The sequence below is a fragment of the Pholcus phalangioides genome, unplaced genomic scaffold (assembly GCF_987345545.1).
Source record: "Pholcus phalangioides strain wild (caught in Gottingen) unplaced genomic scaffold, Ppha-v1.0 ptg000007l_1, whole genome shotgun sequence".
NCBI classification, from domain to species: domain Eukaryota; kingdom Metazoa; phylum Arthropoda; class Arachnida; order Araneae; family Pholcidae; genus Pholcus; species Pholcus phalangioides.
The window spans coordinates 51393631-51411969 of NW_028301600.1; the positions used below are offsets into that span (position 1 = coordinate 51393631).

An 18339-nucleotide genomic window follows, 5' to 3' on the forward strand; every position below is an offset into this window, starting at 1 on the left:
GTAATTAAATAGTTCACTAGATGTTGTTAGCATTTCGATTATGTTTTAGTCAGCACGGGTGTTTGGACCATAGTTGTGTTAAATTAAGGTATTTGTTTCAAGTATTGTACAAGTTTGAGCACACGTATACTTTAGAGCAGTGTTTCTCAAAGTGCGCACTGTGGCTCCTAGAGGTGTCACCAACCTTTGTCCCTGAAAAAGGCTGGCAAGCTGAAGATATTGATTTGCATGCCTATTTATGCTTTCAAGTGGTTCAATTATAAGATGGAGGAGCTGCAGATGAACCATGAATTAGTCAAAGCAGCTGCAGGTGATAAAATGTTGAGAACCTTTGCTTTAGAGGAATTTGTTTCCTCTGCTTCCACAATAATTGTACAAAAAAAAAAATTTCGGATTGTGCTTCAAATATGTTAAGTAACTAAAACTTATGAAAAAAAAAATATTTCAATGCCTAATTAACTTGAGTTATTTTTGAAATTAAACTTCATTTTTTTTGTTATCTAGAATGTGAATAAGATTTTTTTTCCTTAGAATCAAATTCTGCTACAACATTTTTCTAATAAATGTTGAAATTCATGAAATCAGAAATTCCTTTATGACAAAATTTTGTTATAATGAAGTGATTTCTTCAGTCCCTTGGAGTTTGTTGTAACAAGATTCGACTGTACTTCACATAATGTTATGATACATGAAATTTATGCTATAAATCTTTCGATTTTCTGAAATAAATTTCATCTTTTGAGGCATACAATACATTTAATGATCCATTCATTCGAAACTCTTCCATCTTAATCTTTCACCCATCATTTCCACTTTTGGAAATAGCTGTAGAAACATAAATTTTTATATATTGGAAAACACTTCAAGATATTTTTATAAAATAAATATAATTTTGGAATCATTCTAAATTAAAACATTTACAGATTTATTTCAACAAATGGGTAATAGCCCACCATCCATAAAATGGCGGGGAATTGATTCATTTGAATTTGAAATTCATTTTTCATATGCCAAGACATGCTAAATTTTGAAATCCAGAAATCCGGAGATTCTCCCGAGATGGGGAGTCCTCCCCTTCGCCGCTCATAGACCCAATTAAAATTTTTCACAAAATTTTTTTTCATCTATTAATAAAAAGTTCCATCCCCCCTCCCCAGGCAGGTTCTGCATTGTCCCTGAGCAGAATATATTTAATGTCAGTTTTTCCATGCAGAATAGGGAAATCACATCTACATATTGTACATAAATATTCCCTTTTTTGTGGATGTATCAGTGATTGATAACCTTGGGTATACAAACGCTTAAAAGCAGTTTTATATTTCCTTTCTGACGACATATTTAATCAGAGGAAACAATTAAAAAACCTTAAAATACAAAGCTGCTGACGAAAAAACTTATTGTGTTTTACGGCATGGCTGTTAATAGAATACAATAATGATTATACAGGAATTTCAGCAACCAAGGTCATACCCCTGCTAAATGATTGCCAATAAACGCTAAGTAAACACAGTGATGTCTTTGTTAGTTGCTTAAATGCGATCACCAATACTTTTTTATGGCTGCTAAACAGAAATGACCACGGCTGTCCTCTATGGGTGTTTCAACCCATAACAATGACGGTTCCCTAACAATGACGGTAGTCATTGACGTCACGACATGAAAGCTTGTTGAAAATCTAATAGTTTGCCAAAATCTGGAGAAATTTTAACAAATCTGGAGAGCAGGAGGAAGGGTAAAAATCCGGAGTCTTCCACCTAAATCCAGAGAGTTGGTAGGTCTGTATGCCACATAGAGTTTCCTGAAAATTGTCAACGAGTCATTTGAAACAAAATAACAGTGGTAGTAAAATATAATAATGTCTTTTTTTTGCATTAGGCCGGAGCTCACAGTGCAGAAAAGCTATTACAAAAGAGAAAAAATAAAAAATAAATACAAATAAAAATAAATAAATAAAGCAGAGAAAAAAAAAGATCAGAATGTGAATACGAGATGAACCATTTATGTTTCTCATTTCATGGCAAGTTTCAGTGTGGTTGTAACTTAGTTAAGATTACATAAAAAAAGAACTGAAATAATGAGTTCCTTCTATCTTGCAAAATATTGGATAAATCACACAACGATAATGACTGAGAGCCAAAAACGGAGATTTTGGCCAGCAAAATGACTGCAGTTTGCAATGACGTGTATGAAATCAATTTCCCCACGATAATCATACCATTGACATCGGTTAGAAAAACGATTCAGGTCCCTACTAAAATTACAACGAGCTTGTAGTAAAATAGTCTGATACACAGGATTCCTTTGAAAACCCAAGTACTCCTCGGGAAGAAAGAAACTTTTAATATGTTTATAATATGGGTTAAAATTGCTTTCTTCAATCCTATTTTGAAAACTGTCAACAAAATTTTCTGTGATTGTAAATAACAGTGATAGTAATTATTAGATCACTGTTCAGGGCTGGACTAAGATGTCTGATAGCCCAAATCACTTGGATTTTGGTGCCCCTTCCCTGACCTCATAAGTATATTTTAACTCAATATTGAATCTATCAATGAAAAAAAAACAATACAATTTTATACTTTGGAAGCGACTAATACCTAATTCAGAATGCATATTTTTAAGAAGGGTCGCAACTATGGGAAGCAGGTGGGTCTGGTGATCCGGTGCTGGACTACAGAGGGGCATCTAATTCATTCTTTATATAACTAAGTCTTTCTACATTACACAGGGGTCCCAAAATATCTAGTTGCGGCCCTGTTTATAAGCATAGGCTGACTATATTTCTTGAGAAAAATATGGGAAATTGGGATCCCAAATATGGGAATCTTTAAGAACTTTTCCTTCTTTTCTATTTGTGTCATAATAAAAACGTTTTTCCCAACCATTTTTATTTTCTTAACTTATCAAAGTATCTTGAAAACTTTTTTAATGCTTTAATTCTGGCTTTAACATTACAAAGTGACATTTTTGTATTCTTTTCCATCAAAATTTTGCTCCATTCAATATTTTTCCTTATTAAAAATTCTAATGAAAACTTTTTTTTTATTTTTCAAACCGAGCAGAACTCAGGTCTATCACCATTTATAGGTGATTTACTACCTATAGAGTTGTGAAGGAGGTGTATGTACCTAACAGTCCGAGTACATATGTAGTGTTGTGTTTGATTTTTCAGTGCTGCCATCTATATTTCAGAAGTGAAGTGAGTGATGGGTTATGATTGAATTTGTGCTGTTTGTAGGTCTGTTGCTCTTTGTGGTGAGACTTTTCAACGGGGAGATCGACTCGCGTTCGACACACCAACTTCAGCCGACCACCACTATGGTGACGGTGGGGTTCGAACCCGGGTCCTCGCGATGCGAGTCCGTCACTATGACCACCATAGCGGCTCTAATAAAAACTATCAGTTTATTTGTTAAAATTGTGTAATCTAATAATATGCATATTATTCACTGTTTTGCATATCATCATTGTTTTTAAATTGGCCAAAGTGTACTTTTTGGATTTTTTCAATACTTTCCATTTAAGGCAGATCTGAACCCCCTTTTTTAATTTGCTTTAAACAACATTCAATTTATTTTTCACCATTTTATATTTTCCAGAATTTCCTTTATCAGCTAGAGGAAAAACCACTGAATCTTAGCATAGCCATATTTATTACCCACAGGAACCACATTTTTAGTGAATTATTGTCATTGCCATGATCCCCACATTCTGCAACAGGGCCTTCTTAGGCTGGCCCCCTCTATAGTGAATTTACAGTGTGAAAAAACAAGAAAATGATAAGAATTGTCACGGATCCCTCGGGCTATTTCAAGTTGTAATCTACATCGGATGGCGTTTTTTCACTTTTTAAGGTGGATCAAACTACACAGTTTGTTTACTAATGATTTATCTGCATGTTTTTAAGTTTGCATCCTTATTCTGTAGAATTTGGTCTACTTTATGAAAAATGTGTGAAATCTCATCCTCCCCCCCAAAAAAAAAGGAAACTCTAGTTATTGCATCTTACTTATACTATTATTAGTTTCTCTTCTTTAGTGTCACTCTTTTAATAATAGTGATCTTCAATCATGGAATCAAGTACTCTTGAAAACTTTAGGATAAGGGGTCATTCAAGTATTACGTGATCATCGATGGGGGGGGGGGGGTTCCGATTTGTTGACTTTTGATGACAAGAGGGGAGGGGGGGTTTGGATAATGCTTACATCATCGATTCCCTTTTATGAAAATATGAGTTAGGATTCAGAGGAGCAGAGCTGATGACGAAATTTTGCTGACAAGAGGGGGGAGGGGTTTGCTTACGTAATACTTGAACGACCCCTAAGATTTTAATACTGTTGCTGTAGCCGTAGCATGTCTTTTACCTTGTATCAGAGTTGAGATTTCAAGATACTTTCGTTTCTCCAATATGATCTTTGAGAAATTTCTATCGGATAGTTGTGGTGGGGGGGGGGGGGGGGATAGAATTGTAAATAAATAATAATGAAAAAGATAACATTTATAGTTTCCCTTTTTCCCTGATGCCCTAAGATTATTTTTCTCAATGGTTAATTTGGCCCCGACTATGTTAGAGCAACGTTGAGGAACCCCTCCAGTCTTGTTCTACCATTGTGCTATAATTTTTGCATTGCGTAATGTCTTTTTTCGTAATAAGAAATAAAACGAAAAAAAAAACCTGAAAAAGTATTAAAACGTGATGTTTTCACAGCTTTCTTGCGAATAAACAACCATAATGCAAATGGTTAAAAATTATCTCACCCGGAAAATAACACTATTTCTTGAAAAGACCAGGCAACCAGCTGATACAGTTATAAACAAAACATCTGGTCGACCTCAACTCACTCTCTTGGCGAATCAAGAGAAAAGAAAAACACATATTTTCATATTTTGTCTGTAACGTCAAGTAGATGTAACCATACGTCCCGATATTTACTAACACACAAGCCGGCAAAAAAGCAAGCGTTAGGAAAAAAACAAAAAAAAAAAATCAGCAAATCCACTACCTCTTATATTCGTAAGAATACAGGGGGTAGAATAGAGAAGGAGGAGGTCTGATGCGACATGGAGATTGCTTTTAAATATTAATGACCGAATACCGTAGTTGGTTGAAGATTTCATCAGAGTAAAATTCCCGAAAGGGCCGGTACTCCGGGTGCCGGACCAGAGGAGGCATAAATTTGATCCTTTAACCTCTCCTTACAATACTAGAAGGCTGCGTCAAAATATGTGCTTGCCCTAGCTGACGAACTATCTAGTTGTGGCCTTGATTCCTGCCCCAAATACGACTTTCTCTTATCCAGCCCATCAAAGGCGTAAAGTTATTGACAATATTCGGGGAGGGGAGCTTAAACCCAATACTGTAAACAGTGGATCTCGTTTAAAACGCGCTGTTCCAGATAACTTCTCTCATAAGTCCTTGAGCACAGGATGAAACAAAATGCAGGATGTCACAGATTTATTCACAGAACAGCTATTTACAAGTATAGATCTGGACGGAATGCAAGTATAGATCTGGGCAAATAACGAGATAAGATCTCGTCTTCGCGATACGATTTCAAAAACTGCATAGTTCCGCAAAAGCGGTGCCACATATAAATAGGCTATAGCATCTTTTTAGAATAATCTCCATGACTCGCGTGACATATTTACATTTCTCTTTTGGCATCAGGATATCATCGAATCGGAGCTGTCGCCAAAAGCGTCAAGTTTGTCGTTATTATGATGAGATTTACAGAGATACGCGCTATCGATTATTTGCACGTGAAAGATGACATAAATGATAAATAATCACCATTTACATAATTTTCGTAACAGTACCCACTTAGAACGTTTTCCCACTCAGTACGACTTATTTTTTTGGTTCCAGCTTTTACTAATACTCTTTAAGTTTTCCTGTTGGGAGCGTTTTCCCTCAGACAACGTTGATGATGATGATGAACATGATGATTTTTTGAAGAACGTTACAAGCGGGATCCAATGTATATATATTATGGAGATGGTGGAATTTTTTTTGGGGGAGTGACTGGCCAATGTGATACAAGTTTAAGCTTATGCAGTCCATGGATCACCAGGTCATTTCAATCTTGAAGAAGGTCTACAGCAATGTTCTCAAACCTTTTCCAGCTAAGACTCCCTTGCCATGACAAATTTATCCACGGTGCCCCAGGATAGTCCATTAAAAAACACTTCGAAGCATTAAATAGACAATTATTAGTGACGATAGCTCACCGTGACTCGGTGACACCCATAGGAGCCACGATGCACATTTTGAGAACCACTGTGCTTCATCAAAAAACTTTTTCCAAAGATGTTTTGCAATAATTCTTGCAATAGAACTAACACTTAATGACTTGCGATAACATTATTTTAATATCCTTCATTGAATAGTTTGACAAAGCGTGATAGCGAGTGTCTTATAGAACCATGGCTAGAAAAATATTGTATCTAGATTGTGCTGTAGGCAGAGATTTTGAGAGCTTTGAAACTGAGATTATATAAATGATATTAATGAAACCAGACAGAGATCTATCATAGTTCTCATTCTATATCTTTTATATATGGTTATTTTTCAGTATCAGCTTAATGATTGCTATTGATTTTACATCAAAAAAGTTCACACTATCAATCTTCAATACCCCGGGAACGTATTGATTCATTTTACAATGGGAGAAATGTTTTCGTTTTGCGAAGGAATTTCAGAAGCAAATTAAGTTCGTAAACCAATGGTTGACAGTAACTTTATGATACTTTTCAAATGAAACTTTCCGAATAAACGTTAGAATCATTACCGCCACTTTGAGGGACAAGCACGGCCACCACAGAAATCAATGTTAGAAGTGTCGATTTCACTGAGGAAAAGAGGAAATTTAGTAAGGCTTTTTTTCGCTACTTCAATAATTTTAAAAATTGAACTGAATTATTTAATTTTGGAATCTTGAGTTTGCTTGGGGATAAGAAGACTAGAGTCATGAAGGAAAAAATCTATTAATTTTTATATACAAATACACATACAAGGTCACAACAGGCAGAATGCCTAACGAGCTGGTTGAAAAAAAAGGAGCCCATAACAAATATGGATGTCATTATTTCTAAAATACTGTTGCTCCTTTCATGAGCGTCTAAGGAATACGCCATATTGGTTACCTTGGACACGGTTTGTATTTCCTCCAAAAACATTGCTAAAGAAGGAATATATCACGTAAATAAAAGCCTTCATTAACGTTCATCATACAAATACAACAGGCAAAATGCCCAACGAGGTGGCAGAAAATTATCACAACTTATTATCGAAATCGTTCAACGTTATAGATCAGAGATTGGATGGATACATGAAGAAGCTTATTTGAAGACTGACTGAGCGACCCATAGCTTAAGGCGACAATTTTTGATGGTAAATTTGAGAAATAGGATGCCAAGAAAACTAGACTAGAACGAGAGGTGAGCAAAATTTGCATAGCCAATAAGTGGCTATACCGTATATCCGAATGTGGAGACATGCACCGTATTGGTATTTTGTGCTATTGTAAAACAAACGTGATTTCAGGTGAATATAGTTTCGTATCCATTTTTAGTTTTTTTTAGCAAGTTTAATTTAACAGATTTTCGTACAAGGATGAGTTCATTCATATTATCTATTCGGAAAAATTTCATATAAGCTTCTTTCTCTTCACTCGAAAATATGAAGAAAACTTTATTTGTCAAGTTCGAAACAGAAAGGAGATAAAGCGGGCGGAGGTTTTAGTTTATTATCAAATAGCGGTATTGGTTGATAAAAATAAAAAAGTGCAATTAAATTCACTGATCTCTTTTCCCACGTGTAAACAGAGTTTTGGAGATTTTTCATTGAGATTCATATATCATCCATTTGTTGCCTAAAAAGTTCCCTTTGTGGTAAAAAGCGGAATTTAACCCACGATACAACGTAATAATCGGCGTTGATTTCCTAGAATTGGTGATGATTGGCCATAGTTGAGCAAATGCTCGGTTTAGGGAAAAATCAAATTACATTTTTTACGAAACACATGAATAAAGTCCCATGTATTCCCATATATTCCAATACCATTGGAATACTATTAAAAGGTTAAAGGAAAACGAAAAATATACTTTCTTATGGGCATTATTTTTATGCCATCTTGTTGGGCATTTTGCCTGTTGTGGCCTTTATGTTTGTATCTGTATTTTTTCCACAACCATAACCACTTCACTCTAGAGGTACACATGTATACTTTCATTTTTAACGGTTTTAATGATTCTTTTACTGAGGTACTGAGGGGTAACTCAGGTCTTCACTCAAATGATCCTAGTAGAGATATTGAGTTGACTCAAATTAATTAATTAAGTAATCAATCTATTAATTAATTTTTTCCTTTTTAAATGGCATTTTTTGACATACAATAAACACAAATCAATCCAAAAAATTGTTTAATAGCTAGTTTTTCTCAGGTATGAAGAGGATAATCATTATACATATAATGACGCATATTTTTGAATTTTTTTTTTCGTGTAATATGCTTATGTGGAGTATTGGAAAGTATGAGATTTCCATTGTTACAGAATGTGATCGATTTTCTTTATATAAACTTGTTAACTACTACTTTATAGGGTCTACGTTAATTTGAAATAAATGTGTTTCAATGGTGGCATTGTTGGATTATGGGCTATCTCAAGTTCAAAGTAGAAAAATAATTTGAGGGAACTATATCTCTCTCTCTCCTATTGAAGCTTTCTTATCTATTACAATGCATGTCAGGAGTACTGAAACAAATAAATATATTTTCCTGTCTGTCGATAATGCGAAGTTTTCTAATCTTGCGTAGTCGATGGCAGAGAATCGCTTTAAACATACGTGTGAAATGCGTGCGATCATCGGATGTTTTTAAATTTCATATTCACGATAGTCAGCTTATGGAATTTTTCAACTTTTTTAAAGACAATAATAACGAAAATTCTGTCAATGTAGTTTCATCTCTTCGAATGAAGATGGCAACAAACCAAATCAACTTATATATATATTCAGCTTTATTTTTTAAAATAACGTTACAAACATGTTTTCACACTAAAGACAATTTTTTAGACTCTTTTTCTATAAAGCATTAGAATATATATATATTTCAAATTTTGAACATTGATATATAATTTTTATCGCATTATCCAACGCAGATTTGAACAGATAAGCACAAAATATAACAGAGAACAAGTAAATATATATATATATATATAAATAAAACCAGCAAATATTAAGTAAGTACATTTTATATCAATGATGAATGTAAAACAAAAACAACAATAATTTTAAAAAATGACGTAAATATGCATGAACTTCATAGTTGCAGGTTTTTAAATCACATCACTAAATGATCTCTACTTGAAAACACCATAGAGTTGAGGTGGAAGCATTATGAACGATCAAATTGATAATTTTTGTCCAAATGTAAGCATAAATTGACAAGCAGAAAGATCAGTTCCTTTCCCGCCAGCGGAATTTTACAGCATTTGAAATAGTGAAAATAATAATTAATGTTATTCTACTCTGCCCAAAAAACAAAGAAAAAAAAACAATCTGCAAAAAAAGAAAGAAAAAAGGAACAGAAAGAAAAGAAAACAACAACAAGCAATCGAGCTCAAAACGAGACATTACATTAGTCGTTGCTTTGCACATTCGGGACATAATATATCAGCGCCGTCTGTTATGAATCCTTTACCAACCAAAGATGTGTTACATAAAGCACAAATGAAGCAGTCATTATGCCAGTTACGGTCTTCGAAAGAGATGAATCTTGTTCCTCCGATTCCTGCGGAAAAACATTACATGTATTAAAAATATACAGTTACAAGAGAGTAAGAGCTATAACCGAAGCAATAGTCACTGGGTCATCTTAAACGTTCTCAGCGTTTTTAGCACGTTTTCGAGCACGAGAAGCAGTTTATTACGGACTCGTACTTTCCTTTATTCATTGCACTGTAGTGAATTTCTCTCTCCCCCCTCCCCCAAAATATTAAATTCTTTTTTGGGGACGCTCAAAATTCAGTCCTTTCAAGGGTTTAGCCCGTTTGGAAGTAAAAAACGTTATCCATGTTGCTTTTGACAGCTCCACACATTAGCAAATGATTTTTCATTTAAAGAATTTTGGAGAGAGCTTTAGATAGTGAGATGCCTCCTGATTAGTATGGCAGTATCGTGGACCAATCTGGGAAAGGATTGCTACGTGAGCCTGTTCCTTAACATAAAAAAGGATTATGACGTCAGTGATGGCGGCTTTTTGTGCATTTGATTCTTTGTAACTATGCAAATAGCGTTGTTAGAAAGTATTTAAGACGACTCTAATGCTGTTTTTGTGTTACTCACTTTATTTTTATCTAGCACTAACTTTTATCTAGCAGGTCGTCATGTTTAACTAGTTATTTTAACGTTTTAACATTTATAACTGTCGATTAAGTTTGTTTTGTAATTATCTTCTTAGATTGAATTAAACCTTCTCTATAAGTATAATGGAGTCGTAGAGTGCTACATTGCTTCAGTAGATATTATAAAATATATTACTTTTATTCCATGATATTTTTGAGGAATGATTGTTTTTCCATTCAACTCCGTAAAAGAGTTTTATTGTTTTAAAAAAAGGTGTTTCATTTCTTTTGCCACATTTTTCGTTTCTCCATGTTTTCTATGAACCGAATATTTGCCGACGCTGAATTTGAATATTTCCGTTTTCCACGAACCTAGGGTTGTTAATTCGGGGTCTTAATGTTTACGCGACTGTCATGAGAAATTTGCAGCTTAATGTTCGTATAAATAATCTTATAAATAATTAAAAATTACGAAATGTGTGTGTGTGTGTGTGAAAATCATTTTCTCTCTCTCTCTCTTTGAATTAACCCCCTTAACAGTCACGGACGATATATCTCGTCCAAACGCAAATGGAAGAAATTCATTCCAGCTTACTGTAACCCGATGAACGGAAGTTGTTTTTTCCCCTCCACGTTCTTTCTATACTCCGGTTTAGTGATTTTCCTCCTCTCATATAGTGTATCTCTCTCTTTCTACCTTATAATTGTAAGAGCGAGGGGAAGAAAACAAATAGGGAAAGGTAAGAAAGAGAAGGTGAGGCTGAAAGTGAAATCCATACTGCCTTTAATCTTTCCCCTTTCCTATTTATAACATGCGAACGAAGAAGCTAGTTTTATCGCAGATAATTCAAATACACATTCCCCAAATTTGCTGCTAAAAGCCTGTACGGGAAGGGGGTTAAACACCATAATTTTATGTAGTCTTGACTATTGTTGTAGAACTTCTTGTCATTTGATTTTGAGAAGGAGATTCATCATTTTGACTCGAATAAATATCCAGAGCGTGATTTCATAAGAAATATATATTTCTTAATCTTTTCATAGCTACGGACGAGTATATTCTATCGCTAAGGGTGAAATGAAAATAGCACATTGCAAACGTTGAAAAATTATAATTTTTCGTTTCATATTTTGATTTTCAAAAATATGAACGATTAGAGCTGACATTGGTACTTTTCCAGCTGATAAAGGGTACTAGGAAAAGCAACTTGGGATCACAACAAGGGGGGGGGGGGAGTTAATTTGGGAGTACAAACAACTATGTTCACGGTAAAGTTTTCATAGAAAAGAAAATGAATTAAAGAGCCGAGAAATACGGAAATATTTTCAAATTTTCTTTCCTTACCTGTTATAGGTTTGATGCAAGATGTGCATTTCTTTGCAAAAAGGTCACCGAAACAGTCTGCACAGTATGGTTTTTCATCTCGTGATGTAAATCTTTGTCCAGCTAAAGAAGCATTGCAGTTAGTACATGTGAAACATTCTCTGTGCCAAGGATCATTCCTATAGGTTACACCACCACTTGTAATTATCTAAAAGAAAAAAAACGTATTAAATACAGTATATGATATTTATTGAATCATACAGTATCATTTATTTGTGTTATTGCATTGCAGTTTATTACAAGAGCTACAATTTAAAAAAAAAAAAAATCCACTTGTCTAAAAACGTTCTCATCACGTCAGTATTTTATTCTAGAGTAGCAGTGGATTAAAATCAATACCAAAGGAAAAGAGAGAGAGAGAGAGAGAGACTATAATGACTATAAGTTTTTTAAACGAAATAATTTTATTTGATCTGCGAAATTAAAAACCTTAAGTCGTAACCGAACATTGATTGTGGTTCTCAATGGTTGCTTAATGACTTACTATATGATGATTGGGCGCGGTAGTCCAGGTTGATAAGATACTCGCCTAAAGTACCAAAGGATGTTTAGAGGTGTCGCGAGTTCGATACCCGGTTCGCCCATGTCAAGAATCTTTCCTGACACAGGGGTACAACAGAAACGGCGACATGACCGCAGGGAGTCCCCCATCGACGGGTTAGCGCGCCAAGCTGTCGATGAGTATAAAAAAACAAGCCTGCCGTTCGGAATCGGTAATAAATTGTAGGTCCCGGGGTCTAATTAGCCCTCGTGTGCAGAAAATGACCGTGGTGCGACAAAAATGATCAATATGATGATTATATTCATCATACATATTGATTGTTCTCTGTATTAGGCCTCGGTTGAGTTATATTTGTTTTATATAATTTATCATAACAACATTACAATAATAATTCTTATAACGCGGTGAAAAAAAAATCTTCCGTATATCGTTCATTTGTGCTGTAAATTGATTGTTCTTGTCCTCAAATAAGAATATGAAAAAAAAAATTAATAAAATGAGTTCATTTTAACATATTTGAATGCTAGTGTTTCGATGGCCGTAGAATATTAGCTTCTTATACACAATTATCTTCTGGCCTTCATGACTAACTACCCTTTTCCTGCATTCCAAATTAAATGTTGTAAAAAAACAGTAACAACCAATCATACGTCATCCCATGATACAAAATTACTGGTGCAATACTTATTTTACGATGTTTTTATTCTGTTTGAAACATTTGACAGATAACTAAGTTACGTAAATATACGAAAATTTGTAAAGATGGTTACCTGATTGCATTTGATACACCTGGTGGCAAACTTCTCTTCATAGCAAACTGTGCAGTATATGTCATTATCTCTGGGAATAAAACTACGTGTTCCTATTGGATTTTTGCATACTGAACAAACAAAGCATTTTTCATGCCATTGATGACCTTTGTACTCCATTTTCTTGGTACCTTTGAATTTCAATGAAAACAAATACAATTGCAAAACAAATTACTTTCGTAATTAAGAACTCGAATGCTTTTAACTCAAAATTTTTTAGCATAAATCATTGTAAGAGAATGAAAACAGTGTTTTGACATTATTCAAGCAATCATTTTAAGCAATGATGAAGTAGTAGTTTTCTGCTGATGCAATATGACAATAATAACTACAAAAAAGTGCTATACGTTTTTAGGATGGACGAAAAACCATCTGCTATCTACATAAAGTTACCGCTATGGTATAATTAATTAAGAGAAATGTTTGTTATAAACTAATTATATAAACTACTGCATACATTTCTTATATATTTTACTATATTTACCCGCTCTGAAGACATCACCACAACCATCGCAACGAGTAGCAAATGCAGCATCATAGCAGTTTGCACAATAGACTTTTTCCGCTTTAGAGCCAAAGGGCTTGTCGACCAACGATATCCTGCACTTGTTACAGATGAAGCAATTTTCGTGCCAGTGCTTCTCTTTGTACGAAAGGTCCTATCAAGGTGAAAGCATTACATGTATAATATTTGTGTATATTGTTGTTGTTAAGTACATAATATGGCTAATATATTATAAAATAACACAAAATAAAGCTCTGCATGTGTTTTATCAGTTAACTCCTATATTATATACAGTAATTAGCTAAAACACACACAAAGAAAAAAAAAGAAATTACTAAAGGAAGAAAGCAAGTGGTCAAAATTATTATGTGCCGATGATGAATGACATCTCTACCTCTGTGTATGAAACTGTAGTAAAGCTGAAAATATTTTTATGGCAAAAAAATAAATGATGTAAAAAACAAGTTTAACAAATCTGCGCTTAAATAAATTATTTTCCAAGTATGTATAATTTCATTCTGAAATTGAAAAAAACCTTGACAGATATACGAGTATATCTTGTCCAAATAATCAAGAAATCATTTAGATTAATTCAATAAAACCACACAACTTCATATATTTTTCGGATAATAATGCAAATTTAGCTGTTTCTTATGGTAGTAACATAGACAGAGTTGAGGTAAAAAGAAATCTGTCTTTTGAACCAATGCCATATTGATGGCAACAACTGCAAGCACTGGCACTGAATCTTAAAGACGGAATCTATGCCAGAAGACAAGTTAACAAGCCCACACAAGCTTCCTTCATTTTTTATGCTCTCGGAGACTATAATGGTTTCTTGTATAAAATAGTGCTTCATCATACGTTTGACGCTGTTGGGAAAACAAGAACGAATTCTCTCGGTCACAACGTGTAACAAATTATAGAAGTTCAAATAAGTCTTTCACGAGGGAGAAAACCCAAACGAAGCGGAAATACGATATTTGAATAAGTGTGAATGACATATACTTTAAAAAAGACCTGCCAAATTAATTAAGAATAGAATATATACTGAAAGACATGTGATAGTTTTGTAGCGAAGAGCTTTCTCAAAATGTTTCAGGGACAATTCGAAATATATAAATCATTTTTATTGTGCGGAGTTTAGATTTAAACGCGTTACTGATGATGATAGTATCAACGAGATTTCGGAATTTTTTTTATCCAGTTCTAATGTCAGCATGACCTTCAAAAAAGGAGAAATATCCAGGATTCAGGGTCCTATCCCTGGGCATAGAGATAGAACTTTCTAATTTTTTTGCACTCTAATTTACTAGAAAATGAATTCACTGACTACAAAGTAGCCTGTCAAAAATTTTGGCCCGAATGATCGGACCCTCTTCAAGATGGAGTCTCTCAGGATGCCTCTTCAGGATGTAGGTGCGAAGTATTCGCTCTCATTTTGTGTGAGAACGAATAGTGTAGAAATACTCAGCACCAAGAATTGCCAGAAAATTCTCAATCTCTCGCAAATACGAAAACTCTTTTTTATGATTAAAATTCCGATAGCATTGTCAACGTTATCAAAAGATGTTGATTACTGATATCTGGTGAATTGGATTTGACCGTTTGTCCCACATCTGTTTCATCTAGATCATAAAATCCAAGGGGATTTTGTCATTTTCAACTACGTCATATATATTCAATTTTCAAGTCCATTTTCATGATTAACATCAAACTCCAGACTAAATTTCGCAGGTTTTTTGCGATTTCTAAAACCAAAATATCAAAATCTCGTAGTGAAAACGTGCCTAACATCGCACCTATTTCCAATTTTAGTTGTCAGTTTTCTGGATTGCACAAAAGCGGGAGAACGAAAAAGTGGCAGCAATTAGATTGGTTCCTTATTTCACGTTACAATTTGTCATTATAACGTGATATGATAATGTGATATAATAATGTGAAGACAAAATGAAGTAACAACAAATAAGAAAAAACATGTTATGGAAGTTGAAAATGGTTTGCGTAGGATTTGTAAAAACATGACAAAAAAAAAAAAAAAAATGAAAACGATTCAATTTAACTTTCTATGGTCCGGTGTATACAGGGTGTTACCTTGAAGTGGCGACAAACTCAGAGGGGGTGACATTAAGCATCAAGAGAGAGGAATAAAAATTGCCATAGAATATATGGTATTGCAAACCACGTTTAGTCGGTGGAAATCGCAAAAATACTTATGGAGGATGGGACGTCGAGTGGGGGGAAAAAACCAATAATAAGTAAAAAAAAACATTTATTTGACAGCATGATTAGTCGATGTTGTCACCACAGCCTGTGGTGTACAAAATAAAGTACAATAATAAGTACAAAAAGGTAAAATAAATAAGTGCAAAAACCATTTACTTGACAGCATGAATACAATACAGCCTGTGCAGTTCAGCTCAATGTCAGAAAGTAGATGAAGAGAAATGACTACAGCAGATTTTGTACTTATTTTTGTACTTTATTTTATACACCGCCGGCTGTGTTGTAATCATGTTTTATATGATGCAAATAAATGTTTTTTCTACTTATTTATTGGTCTTTTTGTCTCACTCGACGTCACACCCTTCATGAGAATTTTTGCGTGATTTTCAACAACTAAACGTGGTTTGCGATACCATGTTTTATTCGAATTTTTGTTCCTCTTGATGCCTAATATCACCCCTCTGAGTTAGTCGCCACTTCAAGACAACACTCTGTATATGAGTATGCATGGCAAATACACATGGTCGGGAAACCCATTATAACGATTTCTTTTCGTAATTTTTTGTTATTTTAGAAATTACAACTTTTATAGTGTAATTTCAGTTTTCAAAATACGCCTACATAAGTATAGTACTTTTTTAGAAAAAGTGTTGATTAATTGTCGGTGACATTTTTTGAGATCTGCAAAATTTCCACATGTTTAAAGATTTATAAAATCGCACCAAATTCGGGAATAAAATTCAAGATAACAACAATTTTACTTTGCTGAGCCAGATTTTATCAGCTGAAAGATGACAATAAAATACAGGAAAACTGTATATTTTGCCTTTATATTTGGCCATTGTACCTGATTAAAAAATCCACTCTAATTAATTAAATTGCTGTGTTGGTGTATTTTTTTAATTTCCATTGCCATCCGTCTTTGTGAAAAGAAAAAAATTCAGTACGCTTTCATGGAGGTGAACCATAGAGAGTTGTCGATACTTTGTGAAAATTTGAAATCTCAGATCTGATTCTAAAACGAAATGTATCCATAAATTTGCGTATTTTCCTCAGGATTCTGAATAAACTACTTATGAACGTCATTTATTTTTTAAAACGAATTCTCAAATAAATTCTCAATATGTGAAAAAAAAAAAATTGTATCTTAGCCCTCTATTTGATAACGTTGCTCATGAGTTTGCTCAAAGCAACATGAGTTTCTAATATTTTTCAAGTAAAAGAATTTTATATTTTGAACTCGTTTCGGCATTGATGCTTCTAAGCAACTCCTAAACATTCGATTTTTACTGTTCACGAAGTCTCTATAATCACTAGCAGAATGGTTCAAAGGTGGTCAAACATGGTTCAATGGTCTCTCCTATTTCGTGACAAGCCAGGCAAGAATGATTTCTGATCTTTGCATTTTGGAATGAAATACCATGTGTGGAGGAGAGATATTGTTCTGAATTCTTCAACAATTATAGAAAAGTAAGTTGGCAAGCAATAAATGACATTTTTGCATTATGATAATCTATGTAAATCATGTAAATACAGTGTGTTGCTTAAAATGCAACACCGAATATTTTTTTATACATTGGCACTAAATTTTGTTTTGTCATGAGATCACATTCAGGACATCTCATTTGCTTATTATAACACCTCAAAATTTTTCCTCTCCTGGATATTTCTATGCTTGCCAATTAAAGAGTTAATTAGGGAATTTGTGTAATTTACGTGAATCTTGTTACGAACAACATACGCTGCGTTAGGTGATCAAACATGTATGTACATTGAGAAAAAAGATAAATTACTTTTAGTGGGTTACATTTTCCTGCCACCGAATATATATAAAAAGACCAAAGATTAACAAGCTCCGACGTTTGGAAGGGCGCCATACTAAAATGATGTCAGGTTTTTGATGTGATGCGCTAAAAGGATGGCATAGGGAGTTATTTTAGTCAACAGTCAGCCGAATGCACGGCAGGCACGATACTTTTTCAAGCAGGATATGGGCTCGACGCTTCACGAGACACATTTCGTGATTTGTGCAGTCGCGTGGGCTTGTCAAGGACAACTCAGCAATGACTGATCACGACAAACCTACAGAAAGAAATTGAAAACTCTTCCTTTCACACCTCGTTTTCATTTTGATCTGATTTTTGTTTCCTCTCTCCACATTACGAATTATTTATCGCGAAAGTTTAGTAGTATCACATTTACGATACCTGAAAGTGTGTGCTGGTTGAATATACAAGGCGTTTATACTCAACCCAAATATTCCACTGACGTATTTAGAGATTATTTTTGTTAATTATATCGATGTAAGTACATTTTTCGGGTTTGGGATCATGACATTCTCCTTAAAAATAATCTCATCTATGGTCCCGTACAGTTGTTCGCCAATACAAATCTATAATATCTATATAATCTCTACACATCTATATAATCTTATACGTGTGTGATTCTCGCATCAAAATTCAATTTCACTCCTCTAAATTTCATTGAAGAATGAAAATACTCCTTCAAATTTCAAGTAATTTTTTAAAAAAAAGTAGAAATATCTGTTTTTCATGAAAAAAATTTATCC

At 34.0% G+C, this 18339-nt stretch overlaps 2 protein-coding genes across 5 annotated transcripts in view; both read right to left on the minus strand.

The window, feature by feature from the left end:
- Positions 1–4838, minus strand: part of Blos3 (Biogenesis of lysosome-related organelles complex 1, subunit 3) — a 30328-nt gene extending 25490 nt beyond the window's left edge. The window contains exon 1 of the mRNA XM_089233473.1: positions 4759–4838. The gene's annotated coding sequence lies outside the window, so the exon portion shown is untranslated. The remainder of the gene's footprint in view (positions 1–4758) is intronic.
- Positions 4839–9517: 4679 nt separating this feature from the next.
- The window catches only part of LOC149085460 (four and a half LIM domains protein 2-like), a 56531-nt gene continuing 47709 nt past the window's right edge, over positions 9518–18339 (minus strand). For all 4 annotated transcript variants that reach the window (XM_089233474.1, XM_089233477.1, XM_089233475.1 and 1 more), the window contains 4 exons: positions 13524–13698; positions 13001–13170; positions 11690–11876; positions 9518–9791 (listed from right to left, as the gene is read on the minus strand). In XM_089233474.1, coding sequence (XP_089089600.1) covers positions 9634–9791; positions 11690–11876; positions 13001–13170; positions 13524–13698 — 690 coding nt within the window. In that variant the 3' untranslated portion in view covers positions 9518–9633. The remainder of the gene's footprint in view (positions 9792–11689; positions 11877–13000; positions 13171–13523; positions 13699–18339) is intronic.